Here is a 22,695-nt window from a genome sequence, read left to right as displayed (position 1 = left end):
CAGAGAGGACTCAGGGGTTACATTTAATTTTTACTCCAACATTATGGATTGAGTGTTCGAGTCCCTGAGCAGTACTATAGACTTGCTCACATATTTGGACAGGTAGAGGGATACTGTTCCTGACAGGACAAAATTCTGGAAGCTTACTGGGAGTTTGTCCAGCTCTGACACACATTGTGCCATACGCTCCAAAGGGTGAGTTTCTGTAGCGAGAGTCTCTGCCTTCTCTGCTGCACTACCCATTGGGACATGCTTTGGGAGACTAATTATGTGAAGCCCTACGAAGTCAAATGGCTTGCCGCGCAATCTCCAGCATTCAGGTCTGGAATGGCCTATTTTGTTGCAATGAGAACACATTGGCCTCTGGGAGTTCTCCTTTCAGGCTGCAGGAGGCTTCTCGCACCCTCTTTTGTGTTTTCTTTTCTGGGTTGGGGTGGGGGGGGGGCCTTTCCATTTAGGTAACCCTGCTTATCTTTCCAATGGTCATGGTAATGGTTTGGAATCTCCCTGAGTGTCCAAGCCTAAGGATTAGATCATAGATGTCTGTTGTGATGGCTGCATCGCTAGCTGTGAGGATTCTCTGCTTCTCTAGGTGTATTCGCAGGTTGGAGGATAGGCAGATTTTGAATTCCTCCAACAGGACTAGTTCATGCAACCATTCATAGGTACATGGGATTCTTAGGGAGCTTACCCATCAGTTGGACACTATTTGCTTTAGCCATTCAAACTCGATGTAGGTTTGTGTGGGCCACTTATGAGTGTTCCGGGATTGCTGGCAAAATGCCTCCAGGACTAACTCGTAGGCACTTAGGATGGCAGCCTTCATCTGCTCATAATTCAGGGACACACTAGGGAGGCGGCATGGAGTAGACCTCTTGAGATCTTCTCACAGCTGCCCTTCAATCAAAAATGTCCAGATATCTGAGGGCCATTTTAGCTGCCCTGCTATTTTCTCAAAAGTGACAAAAGATGACTCCACATCACTCTCTTCAAATTTGGGAATGAATCTTGCATACTTGAGGGCCTCAGAGAGTGGCTTGGGTTAGAGGGAAAGGGGTGCTACTGGGTAGAGAGAGATTTTCCTTTGGCGCTTCCAATTGTCTGCTCTCTCTCCCTTTGAGCTGCTAGCTCTATTTCCAATTTTCGGAGCTGGAATTCTCTTTCCCTTTCCCATTCCCATACTCACTCTCTCTTCCACTCTTGAGCTTCTGACCCTCTCTCTCTCATTTTCTCCACTGAAATTCTATCTGTCACCTGAGCTTTTCCAGCTTGAAATTGGTTAGGGGAGAGGATTTGGAGTCATGATTGATCTCTACATCTAACTGCTCTACTGGTAACATGAAATCCAAATGTTCTACCGATGACTGGATCAGTTTACTTCTTTAGATTTTGCTGGGCAAGTTTAACTGCACCTTCCCAGCTACAGCTTTTAACTGTTCTGTGCCAAGGGCTCCCAAAATTTCACCGTTAAAGTTCTTTTGCTGAACAAAAATCTGTGCATCAAATGTTGCCCTTTCTTTAGTGTTAGGGAAAAGGAATCTGCTGTGGCAAGTTATTTGTGTTTTAAAATTTGTTCCAGCCACCGAGTTCTTAGCTTCCAATTGGCTCTTATATCTCAGATTTGGCTCATCACTTAACTTGGACTCTGGTCAAATTCAAATTGGGTTTTCTGTTATGGGCAGCAGAGGGTTTAATTTAAACAGCCCTGATTTCTCCTCTCACCACCTAAGTGGAAAGGTGTTTTTGATTTCCCCCTGTAAAAGTGGTATTTTCCCCAACCCCTCAGTTTTGGGATGATTCAATCCTCCTTTAATAACCCCACAGCAAACTCGAGGTAGGGTTAAATCAGAGGGCTAGTTTATTTTATGCACATCCAATATGCAGGGAGGGGGTGTCGCTATGTAACTCTGGTAAATTCATACCATAGAAGAAGGAAAAGGGGAAGAAAGAGGTGCAGGGCAAAGACCCCAGACAAAATAAGAATTATTGGCCCGTAACTTACAAGCTCCCAGTGTACGATTTGGGGGGTACCCCAACGATGTGCTGTGGAATCCCTCTGGAAAATTCGCAGGTAAAGGTTTGCATGGCAATTGTCCAGAAGTGCAGCACTACAGTGCAGTTGCAGCAGTCTGCCTTGTCAGGTAAATCAGGGAGAGAGAGTATTGCCAGTTTGACGTGTCCTCCCTCAAGTTTTTGGAAGTTAAAATGAAAAAAAAACACCTCAGGAGCCAGGCCACCAGCATAGGGTGACCTACGCCTGCACCTGAAACCAGGCAGGGAGGGCCTCTAAGCCTGCCTGGAGTGCTGGCCCCCTGGTCTGCCACCATGAGACTTGAAGTTTCCCGTTGGCCTCTGAAATATGCCTTAGTGGAGCTGAATTAAGAACCCACCACTTTCAGACTGGTAGTTCTACTGCCCCCAACATTCCTTTCACTCATCCCAAAGTGCCTCCGGGAATATGGCCAAGGGGAGGGATGGTGCTGGGAAACTGATACGACAGCCAGCAGCACGAATTTATACACCCACCCGCTTCTGTGCTCATCCCTGTCGAGAGCTAAAATTCAGCCCAAGACTCTGAAACCAAAACACTGCAGAACAGGATGCCAGTAGTGGGGTGATAGACATTGGGATGTGTGCATATAGTATTGAGGATACAAAGTTTTACTGAGTTGGGCTATGTGTAGGTTGGAGCTAGGATTCCAGTGAGGAGAATACTAGAGAAATCAAGGGCAGGATTTTCAGGCCCAGGAGTGGTCAGGAAACAGTCCACTGCCTGTGATCGCCCCCGACTGTGATTTCATATGGCTGGTCAATTAACGACCAGCCAGTGTGAAACATGCGCTGAGAACCTCAGTGCTGCCGGGGGTGGGAGGAGTAGGAGTGCATGCACAGAAAGCTGCCTGAAGGCAGGGAGGTGCCTCAGGGAGCTGAACAGTTTTAAAATAAAAAAGTTTTTAACTCTTGAAAAAAGTGTCCCGACATGGGACTCACTCACAATAACATTAACGGAATAAAAATTCTGCCCCAAAATTTATATTTATTTTTAAATTTAATTGTGGAAACCGTATCCCGCCTGTTGATGAGGTTTGCTAAAAAATCAAAAGGCCGCCTGGCTGATTCGCCCGCCGCCAACCGTAAGGTTGGATGGGCACCGAAAAATAGGTTTTAATTAATTGATTAAGGGCCTTAATAGGCCTAAGTGTCACTGGGCACGCTGCTGACTCTTGCGCGCATCTGCTGACCGAAATATCGCGCAATGACATTGGGACACTCGCCCGACATCATCATGCACTATTTCACGCCCGATTGGGTCGGGCGCTCGCTTGCCCGTGGAATGTAAAATCCTGCCCCAAGTCTTGAAGTGAAGAAGCCATTGATGAGAACATGATCTTGAATAAGTTAATTCTTCTGAGAATTGACATAAAATCACTGCACTAAATACTAAAATATAATCAGATCATTTAGGATTATTCTAAGGATATTATGAATACTATATTTGAGCTTCAGGCAGTTTTTGTATAACATATACCTTGTATATCCTCAGGAACAGGGATGAAAAAATTAGAATGAGAAAGTATCTAACTTTTAAATGCTTTGCTGAGTTTTATGAATTCAATGTTATAAGTGGAACATCTAGAATTACATCCAATTTAGGAACATATACTTACCCAAGTGTTGCCTTCTATCATTAAGTGTAAAAGAATTACACACAGTATTGCAGTATTGACAGGTGTTCCGAATGAGTAGATATCCACATCTGAGCCAAAGTAAGTCTGAAAAGAGAAGGTTTCATTTAACGTACAACTTATCACAACCGTGCTGAAGATTCCATTAGGTTCTAGTTGCTAATTTTAATGAATGACTGCACAGGTGACCATTTGGCCCGTCGCGTCCATGCTGATGCTCTGCAAGAACAATTCACCTAGTGCCACTCCTCCATCTTTTCCCCCCACCCCTGCAAATGACCAGAGGGCAGGCTAGTCATCCAATTAATGGACAGCAGGTGAGCTCTCAAAGATGCAGGGGCAATAGAAGGTCCTCCAGCACTGAGGAAAATTACAATAAGCTATACTTTGTCACAAGGCTATGTCCCTTTTATTTTGAAAATATGGGGCTGTAACCTCCGACTAGTGTCAGAAAGTGCTGGCCTGCAGAAATTAGAAAAAACAATACCTACTTGACTGGTCTTGAAAATTATGTTGCTACTCCCGTTCGCTGGAGCTGCTTGGGGACTGCATCAAAAGACTCCTCACAGGCCCCAGCAAAGTCTAGCCCCAGCAGTGGGGGCGGCATGAGAATGTCGGGGTGGGGGTTGGGGGGTTTTCAAGGTCAGGGGGTTAGGGAGATCCGAGGTTGGGAAGGGTTTGGGGGGGTCTGAGGTTGAGGGGGGTCAAGGGGTTGGGGGTGTATGAAGTCTGGGGGAGGGGGGTAGGGGATGATGTTGAGCCGGTGTCCGAGGTTCGGTGGGTCATGAAGGGAGGGTCCGAGGTCTGGGAGGTGGGTGTTGAAGGGTCCCAGGTCTGGAGGGTATGTGTGTGAGTCAGAGATCCAGAGATTGTCAGGACGTCGAAGGTGTTGGTGGTCAGGTGGGGGTAGTCCCATGGGGTCGGTCAGGGACTTTACAATAGCTACTCAGAAGTTAGAAAGGGTTTTAATTCTAACTTTTTCTGGGTAACTATTGGTTTAACCCTGATGGAACCATCCAAAGTTTGTGATTTAAACCGCATTTTTGGATGGTTTCCAGAAGTGTGCACTTCACAGAGGTACTCCCCAGCGCATCTTGGGGGTACCCCCCCAAATCTGATGCTTTGCAGCGCAGAAGTTACGGGTCATGATTTTCAAAATTTCAACTGACTGGGAATTTTGCAATTTGAAATGAGACAGAACTAATTAAAAATGCAAGGCCACCTTCTAAGCTGAAGGTGAAGAACAAACAGATCACCCCTGAGGGAGTGTGAAGAGAGAGACATTTCCTATAATTCAGAGATCATTGAAACTTGTCACTATCTAGGGGAGAGACATTAAAATGCAAAGTGCTGGATATTGAAACAATGGCTGCCACAGACACACCCACCAAAAACCATTTTGAAATGAACAATGGACAAAGTATGCCTGGCCAGGCTGCAGCCACTGCAGAGGGAAATTTGCAAGAAAATTTTCAGCAGAGGAAACAGGCTGAAAGCCAGGCTCTCTCCCTCACTCTCTTTTGGAACAAATGTATTACCAAGTTCAGAAGCCAACTTTACTAGAAATCTACCAGTGAACTAAAATCTTTTAATAATTGCAACATCTTCTACATCTGACTGCATCCATGAAACCAGCTAATCCAAGTAGGCCGCAACACTTAAAAATCCTCACCTGCAGGATGTCATGACCATGGATCATAGCCCTGAATTACTTACAGACATACTGAACTTTTAAGTACAATATGTGTTTTTTCAAAAAGGACCTACTAGCAAAAGCTGGTTGGGATTGTAAAGAAACCACCTGCTGGAAAATTCCTATGTGGATTACACTTGGCCAACTAATCCAAAGAGAATGGAATTCTGCACCTAAAAAGGTGTTGAGGCCTACTTCAGACAGAGACACTCCAAAAGAAGAGATTCGGTGCAAAAACTGAACTGTAATTTCCTGTGGTTGCGGAGATAATGGAGGCTGATCACCATCTCAGCAGAAGCCATCTCCTGTTGAGTTATATCCCAGACTGTAGACATGATCTAGTTGAAAGAAAGCACTTTCTGGGTGAAAGACTTGTTTGCTTTTTCCATTCCAGGAATACACAAGAAAAGGCATTAAAAAGCCAACTGCAAACCTGGTCTCTATGTGCTAGTCTGGTGTTCTGTTCTGGTGCTAATGTGTGCTGTGAAGATCACAGCTGAAGAAAATCAGCTAGGCATCCCGGCGCTTGCAGATAGAAAAAGTCTCACTCTTTGATTTAAGGAAGCAAGTCACAAGTCAGCAAAGTCAAGAAGGAAGCAGGGCAATTCCTTTCAGCTAACCTGCAGCACCAAGAATCTCCAAACCAATTGCTCAATTGCCAAAGTCAGCTCTACCAGAATCATCCAATTTAACGGCCGCAGTATTTCACCATCAACTCTTCAAGAGGCAAGACTGATTTAAACTTTTGTTTCTGGACTCTCTTCTAATTTGTGTGTATGTGTATTGTGTTTTTCTAATTTTTTCTCACGGTTTAGTAACCAAATAACTCACTCTTTCTCTGACTCAAGAAAGCCTGGTTAAATTGGCTCTTTTAAAACATAAATACATTTGGACTAGAAAAGGTATCCATGAGGGAAGGGATCCTTTTTAAATTAATGTTGTGACCAACTGAGGGAGTTGAATAACGAAGGGGAGCCAGTTCACGTCTCCTCACCTGGGAGCATAAAAATTTGGGGGAACCTTGCCTGGGGACAAGGGCAATCAAAGGACATTCAACCATATGTACTTTTAGCTTTTTTTATTGGACTCTAGCTTCCCTTATTTCTTACGTGTGTGTGTGAGACGTCACATTTTTATTATTTTTTTCCTTTGGGTTTAGCGGTTAATAAATTTGCTCTTTCTTTGACTCAAGAAATGGCTCCTTATTGCTCACTGATTAAATGGTTAAACACGTTTGAATTCGGAAAAGTCATTTGCTCGTGAAAAAGAAACTTAAACCTTTGTTGTGACCAAGTGAGGAGGTTAAATAGAGGGGAGTCACATCACCCCTTCTCATCTGGTTGTAACAAGTTTTAGTTAGATAGAGAACTTGAATATTGCTGTAAAAAGAGACATGGTGTCAAAGATATTTGTCTTGCACTCATCAGGACAGAATCATAAGAAAACCAAATTGCAAAGAGATTAGCAATTTATACAGCATGAAAAAAGGGTGCTGGTTGTTTGGCAAGCGGACCCTGATTAGTTGAGGTGTTGCCATGTGGAATATCCCAGGGCAATGTTATCCCCCCCCAAGATTTTAATTGGTTAAAGTGTCAGCGTAATGTCTGGACATGTTATTTTTGTTTACCAAGGAGAGGGCCCTGTATGCGAATATATGCATCCTCTAGTAAGCATAAGTGAGCTCCTTTCTGATTGATAATCATGAAGTGGTCGTTAGTGTAATTCTTAGAACACTTCTAATTGTTGAGTGCTGCCCAATTGCAGAATCATACTTAATGTTGAACCATACGTTCTGAGTTTTGCAAGCAGGGACTGGCTGAATATAGTCCATACTGCACCTGTTGCAAACAGCCGAAAGGATGTGCTGTTTGACATGATCCACCAGTCATTGGGACTTTTAAAAAATTCATTCCTGGAATGTGGGTGTCGCTGGTTAGGCCAGCATTTATTACCCTTCCTTGTTCTGAGACATTTAAGAGTCAACTGTATTGCCTACATATCTGAAATTCATATACCATATTACATTTTGGGGACCGGTGACAAAGTGGTAATGTCACCGGACTAGTAGTGCAGGGGCCCAGGCTAATGCTCTGGGAATATGGTTCAAATCCCACCACAGCAGCTGGTGGAGTGCAAATTCAACTAATAAAATCTGGAACTGAAGACTAGTCTGAGTATTGGTGCTGACACTAATGTCAATTGTTGTAAAAACCCACCTGGTTCACAAATGTCCTTTAGGGAATGAAATCTGGTGTCCTTACCTGGTCTGGCCTACATGTGACTCCAGATCCACAGTAATGTGGTTGACTCTTAACTGTCCTATGAAATAGTCCAGCAAGCCACTCAGTTCAAGGGCAATTAGGGATGGGTAACAAATGCTGGCCTTGCCCACATCCCATTAAAGAATAAATTAAAAAAAAAACTAATTTGTGTAGTAGGCAAAACACCTTCCAACATTAGATGTGATTCTGCGATTGGGCTGTCTAACTGAACAATTAAGAGAACAGAAGTCAGCTGGTTGAGTTACCACCAGTCATGATGCAGATTAGTGTCAATCAGTCAAAGGCTCGGGTATAATCTGCACACACGGTGCACATATTGTAGTGCTGCCAACATAGCTTTTTGCAGCTGGTATTTGCAGAAAGGTTTAGCGTAATGAAAGAGGTCCTGTGATAAAGACTCAGATAGAAAGTGAGAGGCAGCTGGTGAGAAATGAGCAAAATTATAGTGGTCTGGAAACAGAATCCAGTACAGAGAGGAAGACCAATGGAAAATGAGGCACAGTACTGACAATACAAGTAAAATAAAAGTGTAGAAGAGAATTAACCACGGGGAACGTTGAACTAATGATCAGAACATCGAACTTTCCAATTATCAGCACACAGTCTCAAAGTGGTGCCAGAGGAAAAAGAAGCCTTTGGTTTTTGGATTATATGCACAGTACAATGTTCACCGTATAAAGCAACTAACAGGTAAATTTAACTTAAGCCACCTAGTGAAAATTGATGGGTTAATATCTACTACCCATTATCTGCCCTCCTTCGTTCTATGCTCCTTGAAATTCAACGGAGGGTAAAATCGATCAGAGCACAAAACTGGTGGCTGACCCTATGCCACCCCTACTAGATATATCAGGTTCAAATTACCTGCAATGTCATCATAAAAACAATTTCACAAATTTAGACAAAAATCACCCATGCTTTTTGTGGCATTAAGTGGAACTGAGGAAAACTATGGCCGCAAAAAATCAGAGCGATTTCAACCATGAATTGAAATTATGTCCATTCTATTAGTAAACTAAGTGTGTTCTGTGACATGTAATTAAAAATTCCTATGTACAACTTTTGCCTGAGGTGCCTTCAGGGAACATTAATGTAAGAGGGCTTTCCAATGTTTGTGGCAGTCTGTCACTGACTGCTGAAGTCTGCACTCCAGCCGCTTGTGGTGCTGTAGAGACAAATTCCTCCACTTTCTTTTTCAACTCTGATGCCAAGTGGAGTTTTAAAAAACTCTTCAGGTGAGTTATCATTTCATATGATTTTTCACTTCTTATATTCTGGCTTAACTTTCTCTATTAAATTTACTTTCCGGCTTTTGCTCACAGGCTCCTGTCGTTCCTTGTCCTCCCTGCTCTTCTTCAGGTAGATAGAGAATGCTGTTCCACGTTCCACTCAAACAGTTCTCTCCCCAGCTCTTTCATTATTGTCATTTTCTGTTGAACAATCTCACCTCCTATGTTATCTTCCCTCGTCTGTTCCCTTGAGCTCTTTATTTGACATAAACGCATGAAAAATTAAGCACTTTGCAAAATGAAAAACATATTTATTGTAAAATTATCCACCTGCTGTAACTATCCCCCACTCCTCCAAGTTGACCTGCATGCACCCCAATGAACCTCATCAACAGTCTCACTATCAAATAATTCCAAATGCCTCTATATCCCAGCTTTCTGCCACTCTGCCCAGCTGTGAGCCTTGCATAAGTCCCATGCAGCATGCTGAACCTCAACACTAGTCTCAATACCTTCAGCAGCAGATGAGCCCTCACCCCTCAGGTCCACTTCCTAACCCAATTGAGACCTGATGGGAAGAAGTGTATGATTACACATCTAGTGCTGGTAGCTAGTACTATAAAAAGTTCCTAGCAGTTTGAAAATGGAGAAAATACTGGAAGACAGTGAGAGAAAGTGTTCTTGTCATACAGGAACCATGAGGAATAAGTCTACCTAATTGAATAAAAGTGCTCCTTTATTAATTAATTTACTAGAATGAATGTTCATACATAGCTTAGAGAAAGCTGTCTATATATTCACTGAACTGTATAAGTGAATCTGGACCTAGATTTTCATTTTTGACAGTGCTAGAACACAACAGATTGGCTACCATTTATACACATCGTTCAATTTTCCTTTCCTAATGTTAAAATCTATCTCAGCTCTTGAAGCATATCCTTTTTAATAATAAATGTAACAGAGAAAATGAAGTGTTTTGTCACTTCTTAACAATTAGGAATACACACACAGCTATCTGCTTCTGAACCCTAACTTCCTGCTTGAAAAACAGAAGGTTCCTTTATTCCTTATTCTCCACCAGAGGGCAAAACATCTAGGACTTAGCACACCCTACTGGCAGGTTTTATATAACAAGTCTTTTTAACTAAAATGTCCTTTTACAAAAAATAGCATAAACATTAAGCACATCTCCTCCCCTTGTAGCCAGGAACAAATCGGTCAGGTGGTTTGCAGATTCACTTTGGTCTAGAGAGGAGTGTTGGCTTAGGTATCTCAGTTTGTTTGCTTAGAAACGGAAGATTGTGCTGTTCCACTTGTTTCTGTTCAGGTTCAACAGTTTCAGCTACAGGTGCTACAGGTTTGTCAGTTGAATCAAGTCAGATTTCACCAACTGAAGCAGATGTTTCCCAGAAATCTTCCACTGTGACAGGAGATCCCTGGAAATTTGATTCTTTAGACTTGGCTTCTCTAATCTGGTCAGTGTGTCTCTTCCAGATTCCACAGGAAGATTCAACATCATAGGTCAACGGTCCTCAACACTTGATTATTTTTCCCAGGAGCCACTTTGGTGTCTCACAGTAATTTCGGACCCAAACAGACTGATCCAGATTAAACTCATGAGCTCGTTTATTTGTGTCAGGTGACCTTTTCTGATCAAATTGCCTTGAACCAATCTTTTCTTTCAAACCCGGACAACAGCAACTTCATTCTGGTATGCAGTTGTTTTCCAAACATCAGCAGGAGATATGCCTGTTATTGAATGTGGAGTGTTACTATACATCATCAAAAAGTTCTTCAGCTTCAACTTCCAATCTGTTTGCATCCTCCCCTTCAATATGGCTGTTTGAATGTCTGGACAAAGCACTCCGCTTCACCAGTTGACGATGTGTGGCAAGGCGAGATGAGAATCTGCTTGATCCCATTGTTTTTCAGGAATGTTTGAAATTCACACAATGTGAACTGTGTACCATTGACAGACACAATCTACTCCGGCAATCCAAAAGTGGTGAACACATTCCGGAGAGCATCAATGATCTTTGCTGAAGTAGTCAACTTCGTGGAAATAACTTTGTGTGGACATCCACCACTATCAGGAAAGTATGTCCGAGAAGTGGTCAGGCCAAGCCCACAGATGTAACAGGGCAGGTGCAGGAGAAGATTTAATTTCTTGGCATGGAAGGCCACCACTGACCATGCCTTCGATGTCTTTATCTAGGTATGGCCACCATACATGTAGATGAGCAAATTTTGATAATTCCCATATGAGTAAGGTGAAGTTCTTCTAACTCTCATGTTTGGAATTTTAGAGGAATAACAACTCTGATCCCCCATAACAAACAACTGTCTTGCAGTCAGCTCAAATCTACGCATATAGTAAGGTTTAAGCTCAGTAGTCACTTCTTGAGGTACACGCCAACCCTTCTGTGTGTATAGGTAAACTTTGGAGAGCATAATATCTCTCTGCATTTCAAGTCAAATTTGATCTGCTTTAATAGGTAACATGTCTAACTGGTTCACATTGAAAGCAGTGATTTCACTTCAGGTTATGGAAGTGTGTTTTAATGGAAGTCTGGAAAGTGTATCTGCATTTCCATGATTCGCAGTAGAGCGAAATGTAATTTCGTACTGGTAAGCAGATAAAATCAGTGGCCGCCTTTGTAGGCATACAGCGGCAAGCATCAGGGTTTGTGACTTCGGACTAAGCAACCAGGTGAAAGGCTTGTGGTCTGTAATTAACGTGAATTTATGCCCATACAAATATCGGTGGAACTTTCTGACTCCATAGATTAGTCCAAGAGCTTCCTTCTCAATTTGGGTATAATTTTGTTTTGTCTTGGACAACGTGCAGGAGGTGTATGCAATGGGCCTTTCGCTGTCATCAGGAAATGTGTGGGAAATGACAGCTCCAACATTATATCCAAGTGCATCACAAACCAGGCTGACAGGTAACTTTTCATTGAAATGTGCCAGGACTTTAGCAGAAGTGAGCTCTTGCTTGAGTTCCTTGAAACTGTCCTGACAGACTTGTGACCAATCCCATTTTGCATTCTTCTTCAGCAGATTATTCAGTGGTGCTGCCTTGGTAGCCAAACTGGAAATTAACTTGCCATAGCAATTCACAAGTCCCAGAAACAAACAAAGCTCCATTTCTGGGCAGTGGTGCATTCACCACTGCCTCCAACTTTCTGGATGAGGTTAAGGGGCCAGTTTTGTCGATCACATGTCTCAGGTACTCCACTGAGGGCTTCAGGAACGAGCATTTAGATTTCTTACAGCAGATGCTGTATTTTTCCAGTCTATGCAGGAACCTGCCTAGGTTCTGTAAATAAGTTGGGAGGTTTTCCCTGGTGATTTGCATGTTGTCTTGGAAGCAGATTACTCCGGGAGGCCCTGCAGTGTTTTGTTCATGGCCTGCTGGAATAAGGCTGGTGATGACGTGATTTCAAATGGTAGTTGTTTGCATTGATATAGACCTAGTGCTAATGGTTGTATACTTCCTGGAATCTTTGCATTTGCAAAAAGGCCTGTGATAGGTCAAGCTATGTGAATAATTCACCTCCATTCAGATCAGCAAACAGGTCCTCAATTTTCTATAGCGGGTACTGATTCACTTCCAGGAAAGGATTAATGGTCATTTTATAGTCACCACATATTCTGATGGACCCATCATCCTTCATAACTGGGGCTAATGGAGCTGCCCACTCTGCATTATCAACTTTCTCAATTATCTGAAAGTTTTCATGTCGTTCCAGTTCCTGCTCTATTTTCTGTCGCATTGAGTAGGGAACTGAACATGGTTTGAAGAATCTTGGAGAAGCTTCGGCTTTCACAGCAAGTTCGGCTTCAATGTGTTTAATAACCCCAAGACCTTCTTTAAAGACATCAGTATGCTTGTCTAACAAGGTCTGCAACATGGGGTTGCAGTGCACTTTGTTAATTTTACTCTAGTCCAGCTAACTTTCTTTGAGCCAGTTCCTGCTCATAAGCGATGGACGATCCCCTTCCACAATGATAAGTGGCAACCTTGTTATTTGATCTCCAATGGGGAGAATTTTCTCCCTGTTGGTCGGGAGTGGGTGCGGGCTGGCACGGAGCTGATCGCTGCCACAATCGGCTGTGCACCGCCAATTTATGTGGGCGGGCCAATTTAGGCCCGCCCAGCGTGATGCGCGCCAGGTAGCATTCAGTGCTACCTGTGCGGGCAGGGGGAGGAGGGAGAGTCGGGGCCTGCACTAGAAATCTCCCTGAGGCACGGAGCTGCCTCAGGGAGATTAAATTCATAATGAAAGTTTGAAATAAAGAAACATGTGAGTGTCACATGAGCTGGGACATGTTTATGAAATGTGAATAAATTATTTACAGATTTTATTAAACCTTCAGGAAACCTCATCCTGCCCGTGGATGAGGTTTCCTGAAAAATGCGAAGGCCGCCTAGGCTCTTCGCCTGCCTGCCAACCTTAAGATTGGATGGGCAGCATTGATAATTAATTTAATTGGTTTTTTAATGGCCTTAACAGGCCTTTGACAGTTCGGCAGGTATGCAGCCACCTCTGATGCCTGATGTCACCGCGTGTCATTTTCTCCCCCATATTTAGCTCGAACAGACATTTTTCCAAGTTTATTCACAGGCTCACCAGTGTAAGTGCTAAGCTGAAGGAGGGTTTTCTCCAATGGGCATTTCTTGAAAATTTTCTCCCATGTCTTCTCTGAACCAACAGAAACAGATGCTCCAGTGTCAACCTCCATTTCAACCATTTTACCATTTAAGGCAATGCCAACTTTTAGTCCTTCATCTAGTTTCAGATAAGATTGAACACAATACAATTGCTCTTCCTCATTGTCGCTGTTAGTTTCATTTTCTGTCTCGTCTGGACTCTCATTACTTTTGTATTTTGTTTCCAAGTAATGCGTCTTTTTAAATAGCCTGCTTATTTTCAAGCGCGACTTGTCTGTGTGCTCCTCGTGATGCCCTTTTCTTGGCGGTACTGCTTTACTGTGCTCAGCCTTTGCTCTACGTGCACGTTGTATGTGTTCTTTTTTTTCCACAATAGTGACAATCAGCGGGTTTCCACTTACAGGCTTCGACATTATTCCCTATTCCATTACAGCGGTAACATGTTTGAAAGCGAGTCTACCCTGACTTTAATATTTTAACTTTGGCATTGTTAGAACATGCTTTCAAATCCCCAGCTTGTTTCTTTGCCATTTCTATGCTTTGCGCAATCTCAAACACTTTCTTCAGTGTCAACTCTTGCTCCGCTAACAAGCTATGCTGAATTCTTTCATTTCTTAGTTCACAAACCAAGCGATCACGCCATGCTTCTTCCAGGTAACCTTTAAAGCCACAAAGTTTGGCTAATTTTCTCAACTCAGCCAGGAACTAGGAAATTGACTCACTTTCATGCTGTTCTCTTCAGTGAAACTTGAATCTCTCGGCAATACTTGCTGGTCTGGGATCGAAGTGCTTTTTCAAAATGTCCACAGGATCTTTAAAGCTATTATCTGCTAGCTTGTCAGGGGCAATGAGATTTCTCAGTAAAGTGAAATTTTTCATTCCGATGACTGTAAGAAACACTGAGGCCTGCTTTTCCTTTTCCATCTCATTCACAATGAAAAACTGTTCCATTTGCTTGACATAAACTACAAAGTCCATAGTAGCTGGATCAAAAGCCCCTAATAATGATGATCCCATCCTCATTGCCATTTGAAGTGTTTTGTCACTTCTTAAACACTAAGAGTGCACACACAGCTATCTGCTTCTGAACCCCAACCTTCTGTTTGAAAGACAGAAGGTTCCTTTATTCCTTATTCTCCACCAGGCAAAACATCCAGGACTTAGCACACCCTACTGGCAGGTTTTATATAATAATTCTTTTTAACCAAAATGTCCTTTTACAAAAAAGCATAAACATTAAACACAAACATCACAGAAAACAAAATACAATAGCTATTAGATGCAAAGACACTTACAAAATATGGAACAAAGAAGCAGACGAGACTTTGATAAAAGGCATCCAATATGCTGATCCAAAATGTTGATGATAAGTAGGCCTACAAAAAGTACAAAGTAAAAGTCAGTCTAACTTTTTATTGTAATTGTTGTTCTTTAAGTTAATAATTATGAACAGTCTGTACATAATCATAGCAATTCTTATATTGATATTTAGTCAGCAATAGTTAGAATAATGAGTCCACCTATAAAATGTAAATTGGTGGATGAATATTGTTGAGCTTAGTGAAGAAATGGCCAATTTTTAATTTGTACTTGGGCTCAGTCTTAAAGCTTCAACTCACTCATAGATGACAGGTCAGTTCTTCATGACAAGAGGCCCAGCCCATTTCAACAGAATTAGTGATAGAAAACTGAGTCAGCAAAGCATAACTCTGAAAGAATTTTCAAGCAAGATCAATTTTAATTGAGTTCATTCAAATTCATTTGAAAATATCAAGTTGAGCCTGTACCTAGAATCACAAAATGTTACATCACAGAAAGCTATGTTGGCCCAGTTTATTCGCACCAGCTCCTTGAAAAAGATTGTCCTTGAAAGAGACACTTGTTCATTTCCCCTTAAAATTTTTCTTTCAAAAATTTATTCATTTCTCATATCATGGTTCCCAATTCTAACAATCCTCCCTGCTGCAGTTTTGGAAGATTCAGCCAAGGGTGGGTGCTGCTATTTTTGTGTCAGTGCAAAATGATTTCCACTGTGTTAAATCAGACTTAAAGTGCTTTGGTTGTCCCCCACTGAACTTTCCAGGCACTTTAGAAATTTACGCTGAGCTTATTTAAGTGTTCTGAGAGTGTGAGTGCCCTTACATTCAGATTTAAACATTTACAACTTACCGGCCAGAAGTGTCTATGATAGACAGTGTCGTATGTCTCCTTTGAAAGCTTAGAAGTCCATGTTTTCCCAACCTTTCCTCATAATTCTGTTCTGACAGTAGGGATTAGATTGATAGGCCTTGTCTGCACTGCTTCCAGATGTATCCCTTGATCCTTGGTGTGATCAAGGTTCAGCCTGACATGAACACTGAACAGCTTCAGCATCACAGCCTTAAACTTGAATGCTACTATTGGGGCAGTATCATTCATCATTCTGTTTGCTTTGTAAATTGCTGTTCTGCATGGGTCTACTAGGTCAGAGTTGAATCTTTCACCTTTTTGAGTGGTTTGACACTATTCATTATGTTCCCCAGTTTTCCTCCACTGATTTACGTGACCAGAATGGTACGTAGCACTTCAAATGGAGTCTGACCACCACTTTATACAGAGATTGCCCTTTTCAAGAGCAATTAGAAATGAACAACAATGAGACTTGCCCATAACCCTCACATGCCATGAAAGAATTAAAAAAGGATGCTTCAGGATTCCCTCTGTTTCTATGTACGTATGAATCAATTTTAAATGGTTAAGCATTTTCAGTAAAGTTGAGCCTTACGTGAATAAATCTAATAGATTGAGGACAACATTCTCAGAAAGGTTAATCATTATTCAAGGTAAAGAAATCAAGTGTTCATACAATACTATTAAACATTCATACCTGAGAACGTTGTCCACTACTGTAAAGTTCTGGTAGTTGGAGGAGAGTCTCTGCAGAAACATCTTTATCCAGGATGCCATAGATAATTGGTGGAACAGATGTGAAGATGAGGTTGAAGAAGATGAGAATCCAATAATCAATCATCGATGTACCAGAGAATCCACAGAACAACTGGTACCAGAACAGGAGATTCACATAAGCCTAGAAAAGAAGTATGTCAATATCAAAATAAGCAGCATAAAAGCAAAATACTGCAGATGCTGGAAATCTGAAACAAAAACAGAAAATGCGGGAAAATCTCAGCAGGTCTAGCAGCATCCGTGGAGAAAGAAACAGAGTTAATGTTTCCATTCTGTATGACTCTTCTTCAGATCTCTGCTGAGTTTTTCCAGTGTTTTCTGTTTTTATTTCAAAATAAATGGCACCGGATACAGGAAAGTTCACTTTATTTTTGAAAGATCTCAACTTTTTTCATCTAGCTGCATTTCATACTACAGCTTTTGAAATGAACACAAAATTAGGGTGCTGTGATACCCTGCCCCAGCTAAAAGGTTGGGCAGGAGCCTGCCCAAAAGATCAGCTATCTACGCAGCCATTTACCAGTGATTGATGTTAATAGACTTGAGGCAGAATTTCTGCCCCTCAGGAACAGGAAGCTCTGCTTTAGGAACTAGCCACTACCATTGAGGGGCAAGGCGAACCTGGGGGATGGTGGGGGTAGGTAACACACCTTGAGAGGGGGTCCATCTGATTGGTCCAAATGGACCATTAAGGAGGGACCCCTGCCCAACAACAGCCCACACAGGAAAACCGGTTGGGCTCACCATTTCATGCGGGCCTCCACTGGCCACTGGTGGGTGAGATACCAGATGCCACAACCATCACTGGTAAAATTGCATTGGGGCAGGGGGAAGTGGAGCAGGCTATCTGCTGGATTTTACATGCCCCTCCCCCCCACCCCCCCACCCACACCCCCTCAACCCCCGGCTTTCAAACCTGCCATAGGGGGAGTGCAAAATCAGTCCATGGATTCTGACTGTCAATTGTACTATTGTTTTCAGTAAGTGGAAATCACAGGTTTATTAAAACCACCTGTTAATCCAAAATACAACTACAAATGATACTTTTTAAGAAAAAAGATTAAATAACAACAGATAAAACATAAAGCAAATCAATCATCTCTAAAGAGAGCACAAAGAAAACTGATGTATGTTACTGAAGGAGTTGCTGAGGGTGCTCATTTTTCAGGCATGAAGTCAAGCTATAGAAACAGCTATGTTACTTGTAGGAAAAAAGCAAATTGTATTGCTACAAAGCAGGACATTTGGAATTGCAAAAAATAGCTGAGAGCTGGTTTGTAACAAAACTTCAACAGATAACAAACTCGTAATGTTGAGACGAGTGTATCACTTTGCTGCACCATCATTATTCATGTAGAATTTTCCCAATCTCACCAAAGCTAGCTCAGGAAGCTATGAACAGAGAGGTGATGTTTGTATCATAGGAAATAATCACAAAAGGGCATCAAACCACGTCCACTGAGATACAATAGTAAAGGTCTAAAATGAGATCATCTTCCTGTCCACAGTCAGGGACACTGCAAAGTCAAGGGGCAATGGAAAGTTAATCAAAATGAAAGAAGCATAAGAATTACCAAAATGGGTAAATTAAAAACTTGCACATATATAATACATATATATATATATGTATGTGTGCACGTATATTGTATTATGAAAATTATTTTAACAGATGAAATATGCCCTAAGGTACTCCGCAAAAAAAAAACACTCTCTGCTGAACAATTGACTAATCCTAAGGCCCATCTTATTTTGATTATTTAGTGTTTGGTAACAGACATGAGTAACTTTTTCAGTGTTTGTCCTGTACATTACTAGCTTTCCCAGTTATGGAGTAAGTATAGTACAATATCAAATTGAAGATTGCATCCTAAGTCTATTTTCTATTTAATTAGACAAAAACATTAAATCAACCAGTATTTTGGCAACTCAGCCAATAACACTTACCACATTCTTATAGAAGAAATAAAGTATCATATTGGCAAGCCGGGTGTAGCACCAGTGGCCGTGAACAAGCAGCAATTTCTTTAAATGCTTAAATCGAGAAATCGCAAAGTCACTGGACATTACTGCCTGTAAAACAATTAATGATAAAAATATCTGTGGGTTCAGTCAATAAACACGGGAGAAACTCCTAAGTATTGTGATGACCCATATGCTTATGGGGGGGGAGAAAAAACCTCTATTATGTGTTGGGATAATGGTCCTTATAAGAACTAGATTTCTCTAGGATCTGATTTCTGGGAAAAGAAAAAGCAGCTGTTTTCCAGTAAATTATCGTGATCAAGTTGCCTAGGCCAAAAAAAAAAGGGTCAACAAGTTAATTATAGGCTGAATAGAGTTCTGGGGGTTCTGTGTTCAAGAAGTTGACTTTTAGGTTGAAGAACAAGCAGGCTACAGAAGATAAAACATCTCTCTCTGAGATGTAGTAGAAGTGGCATATCAGTAAGGACACTGGACTAGTAATCCAAAGACGCAGGCTAATGCTCTGGGTACAACAGCAGCTTGTGGAATTTAAATGCAATTAATAAGACTGGAATATAAAGCTAGTATCAGTAATAGTGACCATGAAACATCGTTTGTTATAAAAACCTATCTGATTCACGAAGTCTGGCCAACATGTTATTCCACACCAATGTGGTTGACTCTTAACTGCCCTCTGAAATGGCCTAGAATGCCAAAGGGCAAGTAAAAATGGGCAACAAATAATGGCCTCGCTAGCAACGCCTACATCCCATGAAAGGATAAAGAAACTGAGTTTAGTTGATTTTTTGTATTGGCTACAAGAGTTTAAAACTCTTGGTTACTGAAGGACTCCGAACAGTGACTTGAACTTCTGACACAGACCAAGCTGGGGGAAAGAGAGAGATTTATATGTAAAACTCCAGAATTAAAGAATATTAGAACCATTAGAATATTAGAGATGCCTGTTTTGAATGGGGAGTTTATAATTGTAGGCCAATTGGAGAACCAGGAGAGGAGGTCTTGTGACACAGTGATAGCATCCCAACTTCTGTGTCAGAAGCTCTGGGTTCAAGTCGTACTCTGGGACTTGATGGCCATGGAAGATGGCCAAACAGATTGATTATCAATCTGCAAATCCTTCCAATATGTCTATGGCAGGGGTAAGAGCAGGACGGCCTTTTGGTCAGCCAGGACCTACCGAAGGCAATGGCAAACCACTATAGTACCTTGTCAAGCACAAGCATGGCCCAACACATGGAAGTCCATGGTTGCCAATGCTCTATTAGGGCATGATACCTGAAAAGAGAGGGAGAGAGAACCAGGAGAGTTCTGATCCAAGCTGGCTATGATTAAAGCGCTAGAGACGCCTGTTTTGAATGGGGAGTTTATAACCATAGGCCATTGGAGAAGGCTTGAAAGGACAGCCTTGCTAGCATTAATTGGGTGGGCCAAGAAATCTCAACCCTTATATGAATTGTTGAAACAGTATTCAGACCAAATGGTTAATCAACCAAATTTTGGTATCTGACATGAGCTTATTGGTGGTCTACATCAAATGCAGGGAGAAGGAGAATGGAGTGAAGGTCAGTGTAGATTATAAGTAGCTCAGTTCATTGTACTTTTAATACCTTTAACGTAACTGGCTATTTAAAGTAGAATGTAGTTAGTAGTATCCATGTTCTTTGATTTTTGGTCAGTAAAATTCTTTTAATTTAATCCATGAACCTTTTCATTTCATTCTTTTACTAAATAACAATTCTGAGGGACAGAACTAATCTACACTTGGAGAGGCAGGGATTAATCAAGGACAGTCAGCATGGTTTTGTTAAGGGGAGGTCATGTCTGACCAATTTGATTGAATTTTTCGAAGAGTTGACCAAGTGTGTAGATGAGGGCAATGCATTTGAAGTAGTCTACTTGGACTTCAGCAAGGCTTTTGATAAGGTCCCACATGGGAGACTGATAATGATGGTAAGAGCCCATGGGATCCAAGGCAATTTGGCAAATTGGATCCAAAATTGGCTGAGTGGCAGAAAGCAGAGGGTGATGGTCGAGGGGTGTTTTTGGGACTGAATGCCTGTGTCCAGTGGGGTTCCACGGGATCGGTATTAGGTCCCTTGCTGTTAGTGGTATATATAAACGATTTGGACTTGAATGTAGGAGGGTTGATCAGTAAGTTCACAGATGACACGAAAATTGGTGGGGTAGTAAATAGTGAAGAGGATAACCTTAGATTACAGGAGGATATAGATCGGCTGATCAGTGGCAAATGGAATTTAATCTGGATAAGTATGAGGTGACGCACTTGGGCAGGACAAACAAGGCACGGGAATACACAATGAATGGTAGGGCCCTGGGAAGTACCAAGGATCAGAGGGACCTTGGTGTGCATGTCTACCAGTCCCTTAAGGTAGCGGGACAGGTAGATAAGGTGGTTAAGAAGGCATATGGGATACTTGCCTTTATTAACCTAGGCATAGAATATAAGAGCAGGGAGGTTATGTGGAACTATATAAAATGATGGTTAGACCACAGCTAGAGTATTGCACGCAGTTCTGGAATCTACATTATAGGAAGGATGTGATTGCACTAGAGAGAGTGCAGAGGAGATTTACTGGGATGTTGCCTGAGCTGGAGAGTTTTAATTATGAGGAGAGATTGGATAGACTGGGGTTATTTTCCCTGGAGCAGAGGAGATTGAGGGGGGACATGATTGAGATGTATAAAATTATGAGGGGCTTAGATAGGGTAGACAGGAAGGAACATTTCCCTTGATGGAGGGATCAATAACCAGGGGGCATAGATTTAAGGTAAGGGGCAGGAGGTTTAGGAGGGGATGTGAGGAAGAATTTTTTCACCCAGAGAGTGTAGGGAATCTGGAACTAATTGCCTGAAAGGGTGGTAGAGGCAGAAACCTTCATAACATTTAAGAATTATTTGGATGTGCACTTGCGATGCCATGGCATACAAGGCTATGGACCTAGTGCTGGAAAATGGGATTAGAATAGTTAGGTACTTGTTTGACCGGCGCAGACTCGATGGGCCGAAGGGCCTTTTTTCTGTTCTGTAGACCTCTATGACTCTAAGAAAAAAATAACTGGGTTTTTGGATTAAAAAAAAATGTTGCTGGTCTCTACTGTGATTATAGCAGTATGTATAACATATGTTTGCTTGACTATGACCTATAATGGTTTACAGTGAGAAGGTTGACATTTGAAGCTTTGTCTTAATCAACATTCAAATTTACATGTGCTGGGAAGTGTCCTGCCCTCTATGTTTGCAGAAGGAAGGCAAAAAGAGCAGGCAGAAATTCCCTTCTGCAGCATTTGGATTGTTGACCTCTAGCTGGTAAGAACTGCATAATACTGCTCTTTGCAAATGGTGTGAAAGTCATTATAATTAAAGTTATAATCCAAATATTACAAACACAACTCAAAAGCATTAATACATTGAGTGTGCAATTTTAGTGTGGCAAAATAAATATTTGAGAAAAAATGAAAAGTTTTGTTACTTAATTAATTTTTAAAATTTACAAGCAAGATAAGAATTCTAATTGATTAACCTGGCAGGGAAATGTAGTGGTTAAATAATTGTTGGTAAAAACTATCAAAACTTCCAAAGCAGCTAAGTGGAACATGCCTTGTAGACTTCACAATGTGCCATAGTTACATTATTAGAGTACATATGTATATATTCATGTATCATTAAAACAAGCGCAAAGCTAAAACTGTGAAGAATCCTTGGTGCACATTTTGCATATATATTTTCAGCTGTATATAGACATGTATTGTTGTAGCTTTACCTGCATCCCTTCCTGACCAGAAATTCCTATTCCAACATCCGCCACCTGAATCATACTAACATCATTGGCACCATCACCTGCATCAAAAAACAAAATGGGTTTTAATTAAAACAAGGATGAAAAGAAATCCAGTTAGTTTAAGAAGCACTATTCCATAAACAATATATATTTATTTGGAGAGGGGAGAAAAAGGCAGTGTTTGTCATGACAATGTCACAATCTAAAATAAAGGTGTGTTTCACATACTGAATTATTTTGTAGATAATTTTGCGTTTAGAAATTTTCTTTCTTAAAGAAATGATTCTAGCTCAGAAGATTTAAGTGGTGCGACACAATGCTATCAAAAGCATATCAGGTAGAAGTTTGATCCATTTTGAATGGTAGGACACTGGCCCTAAGGGGATGAAAAATTAATCAAGG

The 22,695-nt window shown here is 41.5% G+C and overlaps 1 protein-coding gene across 3 annotated transcripts in view; it reads right to left on the bottom strand.

Annotated features, from left to right (window-relative positions):
- The window catches only part of atp10d (ATPase phospholipid transporting 10D), a 320,634-nt gene that overhangs the window by 7,265 nt on the left and 290,674 nt on the right, over nt 1–22,695 (bottom strand). For all 3 annotated transcript variants that reach the window (XM_041213647.1, XM_041213766.1, XM_041213726.1), the window contains 5 exons: nt 22,276–22,352; nt 18,456–18,581; nt 16,432–16,632; nt 14,861–14,941; nt 3,669–3,773 (listed from right to left, as the gene is read on the bottom strand). In XM_041213647.1, the coding sequence (XP_041069581.1) occupies nt 3,669–3,773; nt 14,861–14,941; nt 16,432–16,632; nt 18,456–18,581; nt 22,276–22,352 (590 nt within the window). The remainder of the gene's footprint in view (nt 1–3,668; nt 3,774–14,860; nt 14,942–16,431; nt 16,633–18,455; nt 18,582–22,275; nt 22,353–22,695) is intronic.

Source organism: Carcharodon carcharias, chromosome 1, assembly GCF_017639515.1.
Source record: "Carcharodon carcharias isolate sCarCar2 chromosome 1, sCarCar2.pri, whole genome shotgun sequence".
In the NCBI taxonomy this organism is placed as follows: Eukaryota; Metazoa; Chordata; class Chondrichthyes; order Lamniformes; family Lamnidae; genus Carcharodon; species Carcharodon carcharias.
The sequence above is the reverse complement of the archived record's forward strand: the minus strand, read 5'-3'. Positions and strand labels throughout refer to the sequence as shown.